Source organism: Hyperolius riggenbachi, chromosome 6 (genome assembly GCF_040937935.1).
Source record: "Hyperolius riggenbachi isolate aHypRig1 chromosome 6, aHypRig1.pri, whole genome shotgun sequence".
NCBI classification, from domain to species: Eukaryota; Metazoa; Chordata; class Amphibia; order Anura; family Hyperoliidae; genus Hyperolius; species Hyperolius riggenbachi.
The window spans coordinates 293,683,056-293,704,410 of NC_090651.1; the positions used below are offsets into that span (position 1 = coordinate 293,683,056).

A 21,355-nucleotide genomic window follows, 5' to 3' on the forward strand; every position below is an offset into this window, starting at 1 on the left:
CATCACAACACATAATAGCAGTCAAGGGGTCATTATCTAGCCTGTAGAGGACTGTGTCTCTCCATGGATATGCCTCCCCAAACCACCACTGACCTAGTACCAAAACAGTTATGGAAAACGCTGTTACCCGCAGCTTAACATTCTCCATGGCTTCTACAGACTCATTTGTGTCTATAATATATGGTCACAGAGAACCTGCTCTCATCTGTAAAACGCACAGAGTGTCAGTGGCCGATCTGCCAATTCAGTTTTTACATGGCAAATGCCTATTGAGTTCCTCAGTGCAGAACAGTGAGCTCAGGGCCCACAAGACGATGTTGGGCCCTCAAGACACCTTCCAGGGCCGGATTTGTGGGCAGGCCACAAAGGCTGAGGCCTAGGGCGGCAGCCTGGCTGGGGCGCTGTTGCAGCTGACAGAGATCAGCTGTTTCAATCATCAGCCTGTGTGGCCGCCCCGGCTTGTATCCCAGTGCCGCTCCTTCCCGCTCGCTAACCTGCCCGTACAATGTAAACACGGATCCTCCTCCATAAGGTTGCTGTAGCTTGCAGGGCTGCTGCTCGGATTCAAACAAATAGTGGCAGATAAATAGCGGTGTTTCTTTCATCAGAGCGATCAGAGAGTTCCCAGTGACGCGCCATGTACAGGAAGTGAGTGATGTCACTTCCTGTATTTGAATTACATGGCGCGTCTGGGAACTCTCTGATCGCTCTGATGAAAGAAACACCGCTATTTATCTGCCACTATTTGTTTGAATCCGAGCAGCAGCCCTGCAAGCTACAGCAACCTTATGGAGGAGGATCCGTGTTTACATTGTACGGGCAGGTTAGTGAGCGGGAAGGAGCGGCACTGGGATACAAGCCGGGGCGGCCACACAGGCTGATGATTGAAACAGCTGATCTGTGGGGAGTCACTGCTTAGCTCTCAGTCGGAGGGCAGCGGTAACATGTACAAAAATCCATGGCGCAGGCATTGTAGAAGCTACTGGGGCAGCTATGTTACAAACTTACATAGCATGAGGCAGCCAAACCTGATCTGTCCACAGCCGTACACCGGCTTTGCATCAGAGTAGCAGGCAGCTGCGAACAGATTGAGTCTGGCTACCCGGGCCATGCCATGTAACAGAGCTGCTTGTGTTTGTTTATTAGTGTGAGGTGTGGAGGAGAGTACAGTAGGGTTGGAATAAATCATAGCAGGTCGGGCAGCGGGTGCATTGACGGGGCATTTGCAGAAGGCTTAAAGCATGGGCAGCTTGAATGGCCGGGTTGGACTCGCTGGCACAAGAGCCCAGCAGGCAGAGGCAGCTAACACACAGCCTGCAGCTCAGCCGACAGCGTGGCCTGTCTCAGAGAACTTCCTGCTGTGCAGAGACCAGGATCACACGGCAGCTGTTAGTTCCTTCTCCCCTCCCCTCTGAGGACTCCGGACAGCAAAGCAGGGGGGAAGGAGAAAGTGCTCATCCGAATGGGACACCTCAGCTAACATGTGGAGATGCAGTGCAGCCTTCACTGGCTACAACAGGAAGCTGGAGAATCCGATGTCCCTGTGACCCTGGCCTGCATGCATGTGAGTACATGAGTCCTGACATCCCCTCTCCCACAGCATTACATGTCCCATTTGTCCACTTCCTCTCTCTAGAGGTACCACTGCCCCCAGCAAGCCCTTCTCCCTTCAATAGAGGTACCACATATCCCAGCAAGTCCCCCCCCCCCTTTATACATGTACTACTGGTGCCAACATGCCCCTCTCCCTCCATAGAAGCACCACAGATCCCAGCATGTTTCCCCACTTCCATAGACACACCACAGATCCCAGCATGCCCCTCCTGCTCCAAATAGTATTGTTTTCCCTCAGGGCACCAGAGCCAGCTGGCCTACCACCTGGTCGCCTCCAAAGTAAATAGTGGGCCCCTTCTGAGTTTTCACAGCGGTGCACACAGACATCTGTCCGGCTGGTGTGCTATTCTGCATGCTTTGTGACCACTTGAATATGTACATTCTGTCAGGTCACGAGGATGAAGCACACAGAGGAGCAAGCCAGGTGAGTGCGTTCCACAAAAAATGTCCTGCAGTGGCCCCGGGGGACCACTATTCACACTAGAGGAGGCCTGGGGGCCCAGCAGCCATCTCTGAGGCCCTGGGAGACAACCCAATACTATGTGAGAAGTGTCGGGCCTCTATGGAAGAGGTGCATGCTGGGAGCTGTGGTGCCTCTATGGAGGGAAGGAGCATGCTGGGAGCTGTGGTGCCTCTATGGAGGGAAGGAGCATGCTGGGAACTGTGGTACTTTTATAAGGGAGGTAGGTCTTGCTGGGAGCTGTGGTACCTCTATGGAATGGGAGGATAGTCCAGGGGGTTACTGTATCTTCCTATACCTCACCTTTCCAGTGCTGGGTTCCTTTCTGGTTGAATTGGTTTTTCAGTAAGCGAGCGTGGGTGAGTGTACCTGTACTGGGCATGTGCAGGTAAGGTCTGCACATGCCCAGTAAAATGAAGTGCATGTGCACAGGGTAAAAAACAAAACCTTGCACAGGTGCCTTAGTTCTACTGGGCATGCGCAGACCATACTTGTGCATGCCCATTGCGGTCACTCTCACCGACGCCTGTGCTTGCACAATGAAGAAACCTATTTGAGCAGAGAGGCCCAGTGCTAGAACGGTGGGATGTAAGAAGTAGTATATTCAGGCTCTGTGTTTGGGGGGGGGGGGGGGCGGGTAGGGTGGTTGGGGTGTATTGGTATGTGTATGAGGCAAGGGGGGGGGGGGGGGCGGCTGGTGACAGATGGCCTAGGGCGGTAACAAGTCTAAATCCGGCCCTGCTCATGAAGTCTGTTTCTGATTGTTTGGTCACAGATATTCAGGTCATTTTGTAGGGCTCTGGCAGAGCTCATTCTGTGCTTTCCTGCCCAAAGGAGCAGGTACCAGTCCTACTGATGGATCAGACCGTCTCCTGCCCTGTCTAGCTTTCCTAGAGTATCTGCGTGTCTCCTAAAATCTTCCCCATGCCTGTGAGACTGTGCTGGAGACAGAACAAACCTTCTTGCAATGGTACATATAGATGTGTCCTCCTGTTGTGGTTGGTCTACCTGTGAAATATCTGTAGGGTTCAGGTATCGCTTCATGCTACCAGTAGTGACAGTGGAGGACATTTATCAAGAGTGTCTGAGACAAAATATTGGTAGGTTTTTAGAAATCCTTGCAGAACTGTCTCAGGCATCTTAAGAATTAACTAGATAGTGCATGCCAGTAAGTTTCCTTCTAAAACTGTTTTAAAGGAGGAGGCGTTAGAAAGGTCTCTCAGACAGTGCAGCGAGTGAGAGAAATAGCTGTTGCTGAGGTAACCAACACATCTGCTGTATTGACACCTGCAGGCTGTGAGTAATTCAGCAAGGGGGAGGAGCCCTTCACAAATCATGTTTAGCCTGCACTGCTGCACAAGCTGTTGCGACAGTTTAGGAACAGATTTGCACTTTTCTTAACTGTAGGGCAGCTCTAGAAATTCACGCTAAACTTCCGCTATTCAGTAGGATTTAAGAAGTTTCTTATCATCATGCAGAACAGTCCCTCTGCTGGTTAGAACTGTTTAAGAAGAAAAAAACTGTCGGTAATGCGTTGATAAATCTGGCCCACTGACTTTACCCGAATGCAAAAATAATAAAAAAAAAAAAAAAAGGTGAAAAGGAGGCGGGAAAGTGTTAGTGGCCTCCACCTGTTAAACCATTTTCCGTAACACTAGCTGACCAAATCAATAACCCAAAAAGTTTAATTGAGGTCAAACTCTGATTAAAAATTGGTCCTTTAATTTTTTGGAGCAATGTATTTGTTACCGGTGCATTGTAAGATTAATTTGATAGAGTCTGTTTTGCTGTTGTTGCAGTGAAGTATTAAATTATTACCTAGCTTTATCTACAAAGGCTCTCCAACTTGCATATTACTAAAGCCTCACATTAATCACTGTGTGCAGAGCATCAAGCAGTAACCTGCAGCTGTATGTTCAAAATAATAATATTAACTATTACTAGTGTTGTGCTCAAATTCAAGTTATTGAAATTCAGACCCCCGAGTTGCCCGTCACCACACTTTAGCTCCCAAAATGTGGACAGGGTCAGGGGAGGTCACTTATTTGTCACATGAAGTGCAATGTAAGGCTCTAATAAGTGAACTCTTCTTGACCCTGCCCTCATTTCTGGGTGCTGAAGTGTGGTGATGGGTAAATTTGGTTGTCCGAATTTCAATATCCCGAATTTGAAACCCAGCATTACCTATGACAATACAAATAATAATTGTTTGATCATCATTACTATTAATAGTTGCACATATATACATATAATGCATAATTTAGTGGCAGTCCTTGAAAATGGTGCATAAAGGGACATCTCCATGCCAGCAAACAGAGAACTGTGCAATGTGTAAAGTGTTTTTGTTATTAGAAAGAGGGTGTAGTCAATATTCATGACATGTAGAGGGTCCTTATAATATCCATAAGCCTGACAAAATTCTAGAAATTAGTGAGCCCCACCAGCAAAACAATATAAAAATAACAAAATAACACAATTAAGCTGATAGGTCTCCCTAAATAACATAATTAATCACTTCAGCCCAAGGGTTGCTTTCACCTTATGGACGAGAGGAATTTTCACATTTCAGCGCTTCTCCCATTCATTCCCCAATAACTTTATCACTACTTATCACAAAAAAATGATCTGTACCTTGTTTTTTCCGCCGTAAAATTAGGCTTTCTTTGGGTGGTACATTATGCTAAGAATTATTTTATTCTAAATGCATTTTAATAATAAAAAAAAGGGGAAAAAAATCATTACTTCTCAGTTTTTGGCCAATATAGTTTTAAAATAAAACGTTCCACTGAGGATAAAAGACACACATTTCATGTTCCCATTTGTCACAGTTATTGCAACATTTAAATTATATCCCTATGACAATGTATGGTGACAATATTTTATATAGTATTTTATATAGTTTTACATCCATCACTGATCACAACCCTACAAGCCTAAGGGGGAGGGGGAACAGGGAAACCCAGGAGCTAGTGCCTCGGATACAGAAACACAATCAGAGAGTGAAACAGGGTCTGCCGCAGGTGTTCCCCCACACCATAGATACAAAAATAAGAATAAGAAGAAACAATATACCCCCCGACAACATCACCCCAAAAAACATCCCAACCCAAATAACCCACAAGGAGGTTTTTTAGACCAACCACTGGGTTTACCAAATCCACAATGTGTAAATACGGATATCAACGTGCCGACGCAAGTGAAAGAGGGCCTGCGAGACAGGAAGAGGTGGGGGTACACAGGTCACAAAAGAGGCAGAATGAACCATCAATGGTAAAAGACACATCTTGTATGAGTGATACATGCAATTCCATGCGAGTTTTAAATCTATCTACATATTCATTATCCCCCACTCAGGTATCATTGCTCTCCAAGGGTCTCTCATATGTGCCAACAGCTAGATACAATGCCTTTGAGTGGGTAAAAGACATTAATATGTTTGCACGCAAACTGGCTCTCATCAAGGTATTTGAGTCTAAGGAAGCAAAAGACAGAAAGAGTAAAAAATTTGAAAGGGAGGCTCTAGAGGCCTTGGAACATCTACTTAGAGAGAATGATGAAGGGACAGTGGAACTAGTACCACCAAGTGGTGAAAAGAAAAAAAGTACATTTTGTCCATCTTTAACACAATATCCCCAGATCACTACTTTTGTTGACATGGTAATACGAGCACTCAGACAATTGGAAGTAGACACATATCATCTTCCTATGCATGATAACCTTGAGAAAAAGGAAAGAGTGGCCCTGGAAGAATTAAGGAAAAACAATCAAATAGTGATAAAGCCTGCGGACAAGGGAGGGAACATAGTAGTGATGGATACATCTGTGTACGAACAGATGTGCATGGAATTGCTTGGTGACCAACAACAATACAAGAAATTACTGAAAAACCCACTTACTGACCATCAGAAGGAATTGCAGAATTTATTAAAGTGCAGATATGAAAATGGTGGGCTGGATGGGGAAGATTATGAACGCCTAAAGAAATCCACTGAACATCCAGTGATGGCGGTGTTCTATGCCCTCCCCAAAATACACAAAGATAGATCCCCACCACCAGGGAGGCCTATTGTATCAGGTCGAGACAGCCTGACAGATCTGACTAGCCAGTATGTGGATAGGTTCCTTAGGCCCTTTGTTGAAAGCCTGCCATCATATTTAAAGGACACTAAGGATGTCCTTAAGAACCTCCAAGATCTTACAGTGGCACCCCATACATTACTTGCGAGTATTGATGTGATGTTATACAGCAATATCCAACACGATCTGGGATTGAAAGCAGTACAACATTTTCTCTCAACAAGGGGCACACACCTGGAACAACATAACATCACCATTGTCACTTTACTATCGTTCATTTTGACCCACAATATTTTCTGGTTTGGGGGGAAGACATACCACCAGCTCAGGGGCAGTGCCATGGGGACGGCTTGTGCCCCCTCATTTGCAAATCTGTTTCTGGGCTGGTGGGAAGACACCATTGTCTTCAGCGAGGACCTTGATTTCTACACGGCACACATCACCTATTGGGGGCGTTTTATTGACGACATCTTAATATTGTGGGAGGGCCCCCGAGATTTATTTGTTGACTTTGTCACGGTGCTTAACATGAACAAAATAGGGATGAAGTTTACATATGAGGTTAGTGACACTCGGATCAACTTCTTGGACCTAGCAATTAGCAAAGACAGCTGTGGAAAGATTGAGACCTCCATTTTCCGCAAACCGACTGCCACAAACTCTCTGCTTAAGTGGGACAGTTCTCACCCCAGGTCACTTCGTAGGAGCATCCCCATTGGCCAATTCCTGCGGGCCCGCAGGAATTGTTCCAATGAATTGGCATTTGAGAGAGAGAGTGAATTACTCACTGAAAGATTCCAACAAAGGGGTTTCCCACATAAGGTGATTAAAAGCGCTTACGACCGTGCAAAATCTACCCCCAGACAACAGACTCTAACCACCCCAAAAATCGAGGTAGTGGATAAAGCCAATGAGTCACAACAACGAACGCCCCCGCGTCTTGTGGGGACATATACTGAACATTCACACACGGTATTCGAAATAGTCAAACATTATTGGCCAATAATCACTAAAGACAAAGATCTGTCCAGATTTCTGACCCCCAATCCATCCATCACCTACAGAAGGTCATCAAATCTAAAAGATCTACTTGTACACAGCACGTTCTCCAAAACTCCAGCACAACTAAACACATGGTTACCCACAAAACCCAATGGGTCTTTCCACTGTGGAAAATGCAAAGCATGCAAGTACATGCCCACTGTCAAGAGATTTATAGCCCCAAAGAATGGCAGGTCCTTTGAAATAAAATCTTTTATAACATGTGACACCAAGGCAGTGGTGTATGCAGCCAGATGCAGTTGTGATCTGTTGTATGTAGGTAAGACCACCCGTGCATTAAAGGAGAGGGTGCTGGAGCATATAGGAGATATCACACACAAGAACGACACGGCTGTGGCAAGGCATATGAACACAGTACACTCACGATCAAGATTTGATATTGCCTTCTGGGGGATCCAACATTGGAGGAAAAGTATAAGGGGAGGGAATCTGGACAAGAAGTTAACTCAGATAGAGTCACAATGGATATACCGCCTGGACACGATTGCTCCAGGCGGTCTTAACGAGGACTTTAATCTGGCATGCTTCCTATAGGCTTTTTGTGTATGTATCTCATAATGTACATACATGTGCCGTAATCTACTCATATCTATGTTGTTAATGGGGTGGGTAGGGCTTTAAGGAAGTGGTTAAATAAATGTTAACAGCATGGGGCGGTCTACATGAGAATGGGACTCGTTTTCGTAGCGTTTGAGGGGTGGCACCCTATGAATGGACTTGCATGTGTGGCATGCATATTTATGCCGATGATAATATTTGAGGCAAGCTGCTTTCTGTCCACATAGCGCACAGAGGATGCAGAATGGGTCCCTGTGTATTTATACAGTACACAGTGAGAGTCAACTAGCATAAGAAACATGCATGTATCTATATATGAGCATGGGACACCATCCATATCTTATGGTGCTCAGCTAACTGCATGCATTATTTGTATAGATGCAGGAGGTAGCTTTACAGTCCCTGGTTCTGTGCATATGTGAAGAGTTTGGGCATCCACACAGACGCATGCCGCATGATTTATTGTATACATACGAGCAGGAGAACAATACACAGCGTATGAGGCATAGACGCACTGTTCCCTCCGATCATGTCCAACTGATGGAACGCATTGTTTATGTGCACGGCGTCCCCTGTTCCCATGGCGATCGCTGTATACGGAAGTGACGTCGCCGCTAACCGGATGTGCGGCGGCGTCACGGAGTCCGTCTTGCTGTATACACAGCGCTTGTGCAGGGGCGCATGGATGCAGCCCCTAGAGCGCCTATGCCCTTCCCCACACCACCACCGAACTGGTATGTAAAAGAAGGACTGACACACCCTTCGGGGGCGGTCAGATCATCATCTCCAGTATTTATTTGTGCACCCAACAGGGTGTTGCAGCTCTGACTGGGGCTTTCTGCTGGGGGAAACTTTGTTGGTGGGGGGTGCATTTTGATTCACTGTATATATGTATAGCATCTTTGAAAAAGCCGTATTGGTGAAACATGTCAGATAACCATTATACTATCACTATGTAAATAGCACTTGTACACCTGTTTTCTCAGCGTCTTAGTGGCAGTTGTCTCCCCCACAGGGGTTAGTGCAGGTCTCGCTTAACATCTACAGAGACTGAATTTAACTTAGACAGCTGTCACTTGTGTATTTGAGGGTCTGTTTATGTGGAATAGCTACACCACCCTGGCAGCAGCCAGTGTTGGGGGATCAGCAAGGACCTCCACTCACTGTTAAGTGCACACGTGCACATTGACTCTCAAAAAAGAGGCACCTGACTGGGACTCTTTTTTAACTATTTGGTTCTATATATATAAGAGTTACCCTACTCTAACTGTAATACCCATAGGGACTGTCCTTTTTTGGACCTAGTGTTGTAAGTGATTTCCCTGGTATAATTCTCGGCAAGTGTATGTTCCCATTTGTCACAGTTATTGCAACATTTAAATTATATCCCTATGACAATGTATGGTGACAATATTTTATATAGTATTTTATATAGTTTTACATCCATCACTGATCACAACCCTACAATTTAATAATATTATACCCACTTGACATACATATTGAAAAAAATGTACTCCCTAATGTCTGGAGGTGTAATTTTACTGTTTGGCCAAAAGATGTCTTCACACATCATTTCCTATTGCATACAATCAGTACGCTAGGCATTTTATTGATGCCGGCGATCATGTGGATCTGAGGGGAGATTAATGAATGGGAACAAATATCCCATTCATTCATCTAGCGATCGGCGGTGGGAAACGAGTGAGCGCTGGGAGAGAGCGTGGCAGTACCATTTTAGAATGATCACTGTTTTTGAACAAAAACAATGATCATTCTTGACAGACAAGCATGGATTGGCTCAGGGGACTTCGGTCTCCTGCCACCTATCTCCCTGATGCTGAGAATGTCCCTCAAAACAAGTAATCTGCAAGTCCTTTCAAATACATGATACAGATATTATTTATCAAGTCACATAATAACACACAGGCAGCTTGTTTAAAGAGTAACACATCATTCTTTACCATTATCTCTACAATCGTCTTATCATGATATGCATACAGTGGGATGCAAAACTTTAGGCAACCTTGTTAATCATCACGATTATCCTGTATATATCATTGGTTGTTACGATAAAAAATGCCAGTTAAATATATCACATAGGAGACACACAAAGTGATATTTAAAAAGGAACTTCAGCCTAAAAAAATATACTTTCATTAAGTTACATTACTTATGTTATTTAAAATAGATAGGTAATATAATCTCTTACCCACCCTGTTTTAAAAGAACATGCAAATGTTTGATTTCATGATGGCACCCATCTTTTTGGTTGTAATGAGGTGACAGGGAGTATGATACACAGTTCCAACTGTCCAGTGTCCTGATCACCCCTCCCAGTTGCTAAGCAACGTGAATAACAACATAGGAAATCCCATCATGCTCTGCACAGCATCAGGGAAAAAAGCCCGGGCTTTTTTCTTTGATGGGTGGAGCTTAGATAAAAATACAGCAAAAAATGATGCTTTGGTAAGAAAAACAAAGTTCTGATGCTGTGAAACTGTTAAAGAAACACCAAGTCTTTTCAGTTCTGCTGAGTAGATTTTTAGTCTGGAGGTTCACTTTAAGAAGTGAAATGAAGTTTATTGGATTTACAGAAAGTGTGCAATAATTGTTTAAACAAAATTAGGCAGGTGCATAAATGTGGGCACTGTTGTCCAGCAACATAGTTTCCCACGTGATGTGTGGGGAGAGTGGCACAGCTCCCAGTCCCCTAAGAATATAGGATCTGATTTGAAAATGTTTATAAAACTTCTAGTGCGGGATCGGGTATTTTTGCCTGTAGTTGTGAGAAAGTCTTTATAGTCAGAGATGGGTCATCTACAAGTAGCATGTCATTCTAATCAACAGTAATGCAGAATGTCTCCAAATAGTGCCTTGTCAAGCATTCAGTGATACCAGAAAAAATAATACACCATCCTTATGGTTTATTCATTTCCTTCAGCCTACAGCCAGGCAGTCAGACCTCTTCATCTAGTGCAGCAGCCATCTTCAGCTATGTTTCCAGTTCCTACCTGCGTGCTGAGGTAGGACAAAAGGGTAGGTTCAGGTGATGCACTTTACGCCACACCCTGAGGAAGCCCGTTGGGTGAAACATGTAGGTGGGAGGAGTTACAGGAGTCCGGCCTTGCCTATCGCTTTAGCTCCACGCTGCTTGGAAAGTGATCCCCGCGACCACACTGCCATACTTCATTGGCGCGGGTAGATCCACGAACACAGCCGCTGCTGAGAGGATTGCTTCTGCTGGTAGGACGCCGTAGTGCGTAAGTAAATGTGACCACAGTCATCGCATCCCACTGGGGGAATACAACACGCAGGGAACTGGCGCCCCACAAGTGAGGTATACAACTGCTATGACTGCTGATGGCAGCTCCTGCTTACACAAGACTTGCTAATGCTATGCTTTGTGCACCGCTGACTGTAGTTGCAAACTGAGCTTTGAGACTTTGCAAAGTGAAAATGGTTAAACAGCTGATGGTGCAGGAAACGTTGATCTGCTATTTATATTGAACTGGCTTGTAACTAGTACTCTTTTCCATGAGATTGTGCAGTTGGAACTCTGGCGTGATAGCTGAGTATCAGCTGGTTTGAAGCAAATCCAATTTTTGCTGCTTGCAATGAACTGGAACTGATATCAAAGATCTCATAGAGAGCCATCAATGCAATAGCTATTGCAAAAGTCAGGAACTGCCTATAGTATAATTTATATATGGGGCAGCGAGGAAGTGCTGTGTTACTCCTGAGCAGGGGCAACTCCAGGAATATTTTTTAGGGGGTGCTATGCAGGTGCTGGATCTTTTGAAGGGGTAGCTGCGAACTTGCACCACTGAAAATAAAGGGGGCATGGTCAAAAACTAGGGCGTGGTCAAAAGGGGCATGTCTGTGCACTGGAAAGTGGGTGTGTTAATATGGGGTCATGGTGTGCATGAACTTAGAAGTGGTGTAATTCACAGACTGTGGACATCAGCAGCAAAACTTTGAATAATGCCTCCTCTCCTAATAAAAAAAAGATGCAGTACTTACTATACATATAGCAGATTGTGAACTCTTCTGGAGGACAGTCAAAGTGACATGACTATGTACTATACAGTCCCTGCTATATAAATACATAACAATATGATCGGGATATTAGACTATGACAGGATTGGAGTGTGAGCTCCTCTAAGTACAAACAGTAACATGACTATGTACTCTGTAAAGTGCTGCAGTAGATGCCAGTGCTATATAAATACATGATATGGCCTGCGTCCTTAAACCCCCCCACTTTCTCCTCCCCAGGTCCCCCATGGCCCCCACCCACCAAATCGGCGGGAACTCACATGATGGACTGGTCTGGTCTCTCTCTCTCTGTGACTCAGTCTCCTCCTCTCCTCGTGCACTCTCTCGCTGGCGCTGCAAGTCTCGCTCGCTCTGTCTGGCTCATGGCTCCCCTGCTGTGGCCAACTTGGACTGGATTTGTCTCCACACTCCGTCTCCGGGTGGTCTCCAGATGGGCGTGGTCGGTGCATTTTCCCTCAAGTCCACGCCGCCACCAAGCGTGCATTATATACCCGCTGAGACATCAGCATGCGCATGGCACGTGACATTTGAAGTCCTGGAGCCTGGAGAGGGAGCAGGGGGAGGCGGGCCGCTTGCGTACAGTAACACATACATTTTTACGCGTTAGTGGTTCCATGCGTAAATTTTTACTAAACATGTATGTGTTACTGTTCCTGCACTAGCGGGAATGCATAAAAATGTACGCAAGCGGCCCGCCGACCTCCGAGGTCGGCAAGCTGCCAGCGGGGGACTGGAGCAGCAGTGTGTGACTACGAGAGCACAGGATGGCTGCATGGGGCTGGTAGAAGCCCCAGGTAAGTGAAACTCATTTTTTTTTTTGCCTGGATATTCCCTTTAATGGTCTTAATTTGCAATTTTGATACAATTCTATGGCTGTTTGTCCATAATAAATACATTTTTGATTACTGGCAAGTGAGGCCTGGACTAACTTTGTTTTTGTGGTGGTTTGCAGATATCAGGTGATGCACTTGGGCACATATTCTGCCACCTACATCACTACTAGTCTATTTAGCGTAAACATTGGGCCAATGAACCTAAAACTACTACATAGGCCAGTTCTTAGGAAGTTGTGGCCTAGATACTGACAGAGGCAGTAACCACTTATTTTGACAGCCCCCACCCACGCTAAACCCCTGCAACAAATATGGGCGCCCCTTCACGCCCGCTATTAGTAGCCGCAGTGCACATAGTGGACGGCCCACTTTTGTTGTACTCCTTTTAGCTAATCCCCTTACTGTATATTCTACTTGATACAATGCCAAGATCTTAAGTCTTTGGGGACCTCAAGACACATTAGCAATGCGATGGTGTACGTAATTCTCCTTATACTTAAAGACTTATCTTAGATTAGGTTACCATGGGAGAAGTTTGCATATGCTAAACATGCAGCTCCCATAACTGTTTACGAGAACAGCCTCAAATAAGATAAATGTACTTGTCACAATGCTGTCACTGCTGTGTCGAAGAAACACCGAAAACAACAGTTACCTCTTGATTACTCTCAGGAGCATGATTAAACAAGTGATCTACATTAAAACCCTCAGTCTACCACTCTCTACGACAATATTGAATTTTCTGCAGTTGACAAAAGAACTCAGTGACATGTTCAGCAGACACAATAAAACAGAGGCTGACTAATCTTTAGGCAAAACCTTCCATAATACAAGTAAGTCAGATCACGGTCTACAACTAGAGGTGACCAGTTTGGTAATAATATGACTGCCACCAGTCCATATAAGCACTGGCTACAAAGGAGAATTATGTGATTCATAGACAGCCTAGAAGTTGTGAGAACATTTAAAGTGGACCTGAACTCATGCACAGGACAGAAGGAAAACACAGATTAATCCACCCCGTATGTATTTAGAGAGTTTAGCTTGTCTAATTCCCCCTCATCGGTGACTAATCACAACTGTAATAGGATCTTTCAGCTGTGTCAGCACAGGAATCTCAGCAGTCCTTGGCAGAGCAGCTAATTTGTAAGTACAAGCTTTTAACCCTATGTCTTCTTCTATGAAAGCAGGAAGTTGACACACTGCAGATTTATTGCATGATTTCTATCAGCTGGAACAAATAAATGTTTTTCTGTAAAGGTTATTATGCTGTTGCTTATCTTTTAGAGCAAAGAGGAAGTTCTGAGTTCAGGTCTGCTTTAAAGGTCCATTTTTTTTTTACAAAACCGAGCAATCTAAGTGGGGAGATTTCTCGATATACTCAAGTATAAGTCTAGAAATGTAGGTCTGATTCACTTCATAAAAGTATAGGGGTTGACTTATACACGAGTCACCGGCAGTACTGAGCACCCTGAGCAATGTGTGTACTAATAGTGACATTCCCATTTGCAGCAGTTCACCCTGTGGTAAGTAATACTTTGAGGAAAGGAAATGCCAAGAAAACATAGGTCTGAAAGTCCTGGGCTGGCCACAACAACTAACAAGGAAAGGGGCAGGAGGGAAATACTGGGCTGCATAAAAGGGAGTGAACAATTGCAGCACTTGGGGGCCTGGAGGAGTTATTGGCTGCACTTAAAGGAAACATCCAAGTAAATAAAAAAATAAAGATCCACTTACCTGGGGCTTCCTCCAGCCCCTTGCAGCCGTCCTGTGCCCTTGCCGCAGCTCTGGTGGCTCCCGGTCTCCTGCGCTGGCAAAGCTGACCTCGCCAGGTCAGGTTCCGGGTCGGCTGCTGCTGCGTTCCACGGCGCGGGTCACCCCAGCTGTCACACACTGATTGCTATTAGACTAAGAGGGCCACAGGGCCCACAACCTCCCCAACACCTTAATATCTAGTTAACTGGCGTGCAGTCACTGCTATGTATCCCCTTTTGTTATTTCTTTCTGTTTCATACACAATTAGGAATGACAGCTGAATGAATTGTGCGCCCCCTCCTACACTGCGCCCTGAGGCTGGAGCCTCTCCAGTCTATGCCTCGGCCCGGCCCTGCAAACAAGCCATTAACCTCCTTGCCGGTCTAAAAAATCCAGCAAGGAGGCAGCGCCGCACTTTTTTTTTTTTTTTTAAAAATCATGTAGCGAGCCAAGGGCTCGCTACATGATAGCCGCTGAGCGGCGGCATCCCCCTACCTACTCCGATCGCCTTTGGCGATCAGAGTATGCAAGAAATCCCGTTGAGAACGGGATTTCTTGCAGGGCTTCCCCGGTCGCCATGGCGACCGGGCGGGATGACGTCACCGACGTCATGGACGTCGTGACGTCAGAGGGAACCCCGATCCGCCCCTTAGCGCTGCCTGGCACTGATTGGCCAGGCTGCGCAGGGGTCTGGGGCGGGGGGGGGGCGGCTCGGCGCGGCGGGTAGCGGCGAATCGGCGGCGAGCGGCGGCGATCGCAAGTTACAAGCAGCTAGCAAAGTGCTAGCTGCTTGTAACAAAAAAAAAATTATGCAAATCGGCCCAGCGGGGCCTGAGAAATCCTCCTGCGCAGGTTACCCCGAACTGTGTTCGGGATAACCGGCAAGGAGGTTAAGCTCTCTGACTAAGTTAGTCCTGGAGAGGGCTGTTATCTGACTTTTATTATCTCAACTGTTCCTGGACTATTTACTTTTCCTCTGCTAGAGGAGAGGTCATTACTTCACAGACTGCTCTGAAAGACTCATTTTGAATGCTGAGTGTTGTGTAATCTGCAAATATTATAGAATGATGCAATGTTAGAAAAAACACTATATACCTGAAAATAAAAGTATGAGAATGTTTTCTTTGCTGCTAATCTTCTAGTAATTATTCATAGTACACAACCAATTCACTATATCATATTTTTTTTTCCGCTTCAGTGTCTCTTTAAGCACTGTACATTACATTAGTATTGACTCATAGGTCTGCAATAGAAATCACTTCTGTTCAGCAGACAAGCTGATATTTCTGATTGGATTGTTACAAAGTTTGATGCACTGCATAGCTGCCTTTTTTGCAACAAACATATTGAAACTATCTGGTTAGCCGGTTCTTGTAGTTTTTTCTCCTGATGAGATGACATTGTAGTTTTATTGAACGGATAAGGTCTGTGGTTGCTGTCTAAACTTTGCCTAGTACAAGACAAATAACATTTATATCGCGCTTTTCTCCTGGTGGACTCAAAGCGCCAGAGCAGCAGCCACTAGGGCGCGCTCTATAGGCAGTAGCAGTGTTAGGGAGACTTGCCAAAGATCTCCTACTGAATAGGTGCTGGCTTACTGAACAGGCAGAGCCGAGATTTGAACCCTGGTCTCCTGTGTCAGAGGTAGAGCCCTTAACCATTACACCATCATCCTCCGCATGAGGTAGTCAGGACGGAGGTGGGAGGGAGCTCCAGCCAGTCTTTTTCTTTGAGTACAAATCACCTGACCATGACCACCCCCTCTGCTGGTGACAATTTAACTTGTTGTAGTCTGGATTGCAACACAATAAAATAGCTGAAAGCACAAACCCAATTCAATCACTGTAACCAATAACTATACAAGAACAAAGCCCCTGCACCTAAATGGAACACCCAGTGGTTATAGCATAGCTGTTGACAAAGAGAAGAGCTTCAATTACCTATGACAGTAGCTTTGCAAAGCTGAAATACTGTAGTAGGATATCTAGTAGGGAAAATGTATAGATACTCATACTGTTGACTTTGCCCTACACTGAGATCATACGTATGCTGTTTTGACATGACATCAAATCACTCAGCCCCCTAGAGGACATATTCAGAGCCACCATCAGAAAATAACTGGTCAGGGAGATTGTGCTCTTATAAAAAAACAAAACAAGAGATATGCAAACAAAAGCTTGGCACCATACAACAAACACAATTGCCCATATATCACTTATATAGGTTGAAAAGCTTGCACAGACCTGTTGGCCTTAGAGGTAGAAAATGTAAAATCAGCCCTTTTGCTATACCTTTATAATATTATCATTCATATTACAATTGAACATTAATTTATCTAAGTAAAAAAGTTATGAGAGAAGGTTTAAAAGGTATTTTTTTTCGTACAGCAGTAAGCAATGATCAAGACATTCTCCTAACATGCAAATTTCCTTCAGCCCAGGAAGGGAAGAAAATTGAGCCTTTTCAAAGTCATCAGCTGCCAGACTAGTTGACAGTTGTTTAATTAACTAGCAGCTGGAAGTTTTGATAGGCTTAAGCCCCTTTCACACTTGAACACTTTCATTGCATTGCGTTACTCTTTTTAACCGCAGGGTAACTCTAAAGCAATGAAAGTCCATGGGACATTTCATACTTCTGTTGACCGGAAGTCTATGAGATATTTCATACTTACATTGACCGGATGTCCATGGGACATTTCATACTTATGTTGACCGGAAGTCATGTACGTCAATGGTGACGCACGTATGTTAAAATTTTCCGCGTTACGGTGCGCATCGGTGGAAGCATATTTTTTTCAACACACTTCCGTGCAAATCTTATTTCAGTCACAGGAAGAGTGCGCAAGAGAGACTCATTTATAGATTGGCTTGCAGCCAGAAGTGAGATTACCGCAAATTGCTGCAGTAATCGCCAAAGCCTATTTTAAGCATTGCGGTGCAATGCAATCATCCAATCGCACTGCAACCTAAACGCAGGTTGCTAGTGTGAAACCAGCCTAAGTTATATCCCAACCCTCTCTTTCCCCCGTGTCTGCAGAGATATGCAGGTTAGAAGAATTTCTTGTTCATCAAAAGTTGGCTCCTTTAAATGCCATCCCATTCATGAAATGTACTAGGGTAATATACACCTGCAAACAGCTCTTGTTTATGTGTTTCTGCATAAGGTTACGGAGACACATTCCAATCAACCACCCTGCTGCAGCAGAGCTGTCGGAATATTTTATAATTAGGAAGAAGCCAGAGAAACAAGATTTAAGGAGCTATTAATCTCATTCCCAACTCTCAACATTAACAAGCGAATCATGAATCTCAGAATCCACAACGTGTTTATTGGTAGCGTGTGTGTGTTAGGCAGACATAATGCATCCGTCAGAAGGACAAAATTTCCAATGAGTGCTTTTTTTTTAGAGTAAGCCTTCAGAGGGAAGAGTAGGAGATATTGATGTTTCTCAGCATTTCATGGAGCCAGAGATGCAGTGGTCATCATCAGAGGTGTGATAAGAATTGACTGATGGTGCTAGGACAGAACAACATGTTTATGAAGACCTGGACATTCACGGATTATTATGCTTCTTCCTGCAAATAGAATGGTGAAAAAAATACCGATCTGGATTGTTAGAAGGCAGAAAGGCAGGGTTTTAGTTCTGCGTTGCAATGTTAGGTCTTCTGCCTTCATATTTATTGAGGCACTGTTGTGATATAGTAGAATTGTAGCAAATTATTCAGGATACCCACTTTTACTGTAATGTTTCTGGTTTTAGCACCAGAAAGACTTCCTAAATCTAGATACAGCAAAGTTCCCGTTATCTGGAACTCACTGGAACTCAGGCAACCAGAAGTCTCAACTAACCGGCATGCCTGGTGGAGGGGGGTTAATGGGGGCTTTGTTTTTGGGGATGTCTGCAGGCTCTAAAATACTTACCGAGCCTCCAGCGATGTGTAGCTAGCGCCGTCCAACATCCGTGCACGCAAGGCAGCCTGTTATGTGACTCGATGCGGGTCTGATGACGTGCCAGCTTCCGTGTACGGGGGAAGCCAGAAAGCCTCTAGGAGCAAGAGGAAAGCTGCTACATGTTGCTGGAGGCTCAATGAGTATTGGGGGGGAGGGAGGTTTATACTTTTTAGACTGGTTGCTCAAGCAACAGGCAAGCAGATGTATTCGGCAACAGATGCTGGTACTGGGGACTGTGCTGTACTGCTGTATATTGTGTATGTACCCCTGCCCTCCCAGTGATGTTTAGCCAATATGGAGTTATCACGCCAAGAGCATTCTGGGAGACCTAAGACCAAATATATTGTGTACTGGCTTTAGAACATTCAGTAAACAAACAATGCATAGAGATCACCTTAAAGGACTAAAGATGTTGCCGCCTGTGATACATTTCAGAATGTAAATTGGGATGAGGAAAGATCTTATGAGGGGCAAACACTGACTAAATAATCTAAAAACTAATATTTTACAGTGAAAATTACCAAAACGATAGTTCGCGGTGAGCTGCATTGACTGCAATTGCAGGTGAATGTCTAAAACCTTAAAGAAAATCTGTAACAAAAAAAACTCCCCTAGGGGGTACTCACCTCGGGTGGGGGAAGCCTCCGGATCCTATTGAGGCTTTCACCGTCCTCCTCGGTCCCATGGTGGCGGCGAAAATCCTCTCGGAGCGGCGGCGATGTAAATATTTACCTTTTGGCTCCAGCGCAGGCGCAGTATCCGCTCCTTCCCACGGAGATAGGCGGAAATAGCCGATCTCTGTCGGGCCGCTCTACTGCGCAGGCGCAGGTAACTATAAAACGAGTTCTGCTCGTAGAGGTTAAAATGAGCGCACATATTTAAATGAAATATTTCATTTGGAGATGCTAACAGGTTAAATGTGAGTATTGTAATTTTTTTATTTTAATGTGAAAAATCGTTTTTTTTGTAATGATATAAGATGATTACTATGGTATCTGGTTGTATGTTACGTTAGTAGCTAGTTTAAACTGACTCCTAAAAACATGGTTCTTGAAAAGAAATTTGTCTCTCAAAAGAAATCTTAAAAGATACCAGATGTGAATAATTCTAGAGAAAGGGGGGGAGTAATCATATACTATCACCTGACCGGATGTCCCCTATTCTCCTCTCTAGCCCACCTATCTACGTAAAAGCCCCCTGAGACTCTCTTCTGGGTCCAGCTTTATTACGCAGGTGCTGGCTAGGCTGTGCGCGTCTTATAGCCTGCGCTCGTGGTTGGAAGCATGCTGCGCATGCGTATGACATCATGTGCATGAAGAAGTGACATCCTACACATGCGTAGAGAGCTACTAGCCAGGGGCGCAAGCTGTAGGACGCGCACAGCCTGGCCAGCGCCTGCCCATTAGTGCCCGACTCCGGCGACCCGAAAGAGGATGCCGGGGGGGCATTTATGTAGAATGCGGGGGCAGAAAGGAGAACGCGGGGAGCGGTGGGCATCAGGTCAGGTGATAGTATATGCCTGTTCCCCCCCATTTCTCTAGAATTATTTGCATCTGGTATCTTCTAATCATTGTACTGCTGATCTTTAAAATGAATGAGTTTGCAGAATGCAGACCACTGTGATAGAGGATCAGAAAACCAGCAAAGAAACACAGTTGAGCACCCCACCAGTGCAGATAAGGAACTGCAGTAATACTACACACTAATTCACCCAGATGAGGGAGTACAGTAGCTATGGTTCTCACCTCAAGTTACTTTTAAAATCTATCTAGTTCTGAGTGATTTCTTAGTGTGCTGTAGTATAGCTAGCTCTGTATTTTGCAACTCTGTATATATTTCATTAGGGCTCTTTCACATCAGACAACGCGAGCAGGAGCCGTTCTCCTGCACGCGTTGTCTGCCTGCGGCGTGTCATCGGGTATCTGCGGTGCGACGCAATCAGCGGCTGTAGCTGGTAATTAAACCCGACGGAAAACGCCAGCTCGCGGGTGCGTTGGAGGAAAAACTGCGCCCGGGTGCGTCAGAACCGCAATGCATCAAAACGCAGCGTCGAGTGTGAAAGATAAATGAAAGTCTATGGACTTTCATCTTACCTTGGTTAATGCAAACGGCTGCCGTTTGCGTTAACGCACAAAGTCTGCCCTAATGTGAAAGAGCCCTTACTGATCTGTTTAGTTGTTTATTTTCTGTATCCCATCATTGTTTTTCCTACTGTATATACTTTGTATCCTCTATTGCATATTGCCATGGGAAGATCCTGCTGCTGTATCAATTCAAAATAATGCAAATAGTTGCACAGAATCCATAATTCACTGATTACTTAACTTAGAAAAGCTAAATGATAATTGAAAGATCCGCTGCATTTTAAAGGCAGTGTTCAATAATGCAAATATATTACATCATTGATTTTCTTCTGCAAAGAGATGAGGGGACAGACAAAGGAATCCTTTCAGACACCAGAATCTGGATGTAAATAGACTCCAGCAATGGAGTGGCAGCATATGATTGTGATTCTGACACAGGTCAGGTATTAAAGCCATATCACATGGGGGGGGCGGAGTCGCTAGGAATTAGATATCGCAACTATTCGCTAGTAGTAGCAGCTAGCTCTAGTACTGTTAGTGGCAAGTCATTAAGTCTAGTTGGAGCTACTAGTCACTACTTTGTCACCTGGAGTAAGTGATCTATGTGACATCGCCCTTTGGGTTACTGTCTCAGTAAGTGTGAGAGTTAAAGGACACATCCAAGTTTACTAAAAATAAAAAAATCCACTTACCTGGGGCTTCATACAGCCCCTGCCTGCCGATCGGTGCCCACGCCGCAGCTTTGCTCCACACTGGTGGTCCTGGGTCCCCTCGGCGCAGGATTCCTACTGCGCTTGCGCGAGCGGCTCTCAGAGTTGTGCTGACGTCATTTGGACTGTATTCTGCACCTGCGCTGTACAGTCCAGATGACGTCAGCACGCCAGTGAACCACACGATGTAGTGCA

General features: G+C 45.0%; 1 protein-coding gene across 5 annotated transcripts in view; it reads left to right on the forward strand.

Moving 5' to 3' along the window:
- LOC137521606 (carbonic anhydrase-related protein 10-like) overlaps positions 1 to 21,355 on the forward strand; it is a 549,933-nt gene that overhangs the window by 261,177 nt on the left and 267,401 nt on the right. For 4 of the 5 annotated variants that reach the window (XM_068241070.1, XM_068241071.1, XM_068241073.1 and 1 more), the window contains exon 1: positions 1,075 to 1,564. The exons of the other annotated variant lie outside the window; for it this stretch is intronic. In XM_068241070.1, coding sequence (XP_068097171.1) covers positions 1,255 to 1,564 — 310 coding nt within the window. In that variant the 5' untranslated portion in view covers positions 1,075 to 1,254. Of the gene's footprint in view, positions 1 to 1,074; positions 1,565 to 21,355 lie in introns of those variants that run through there. 5 annotated transcript variants of the gene reach the window in all.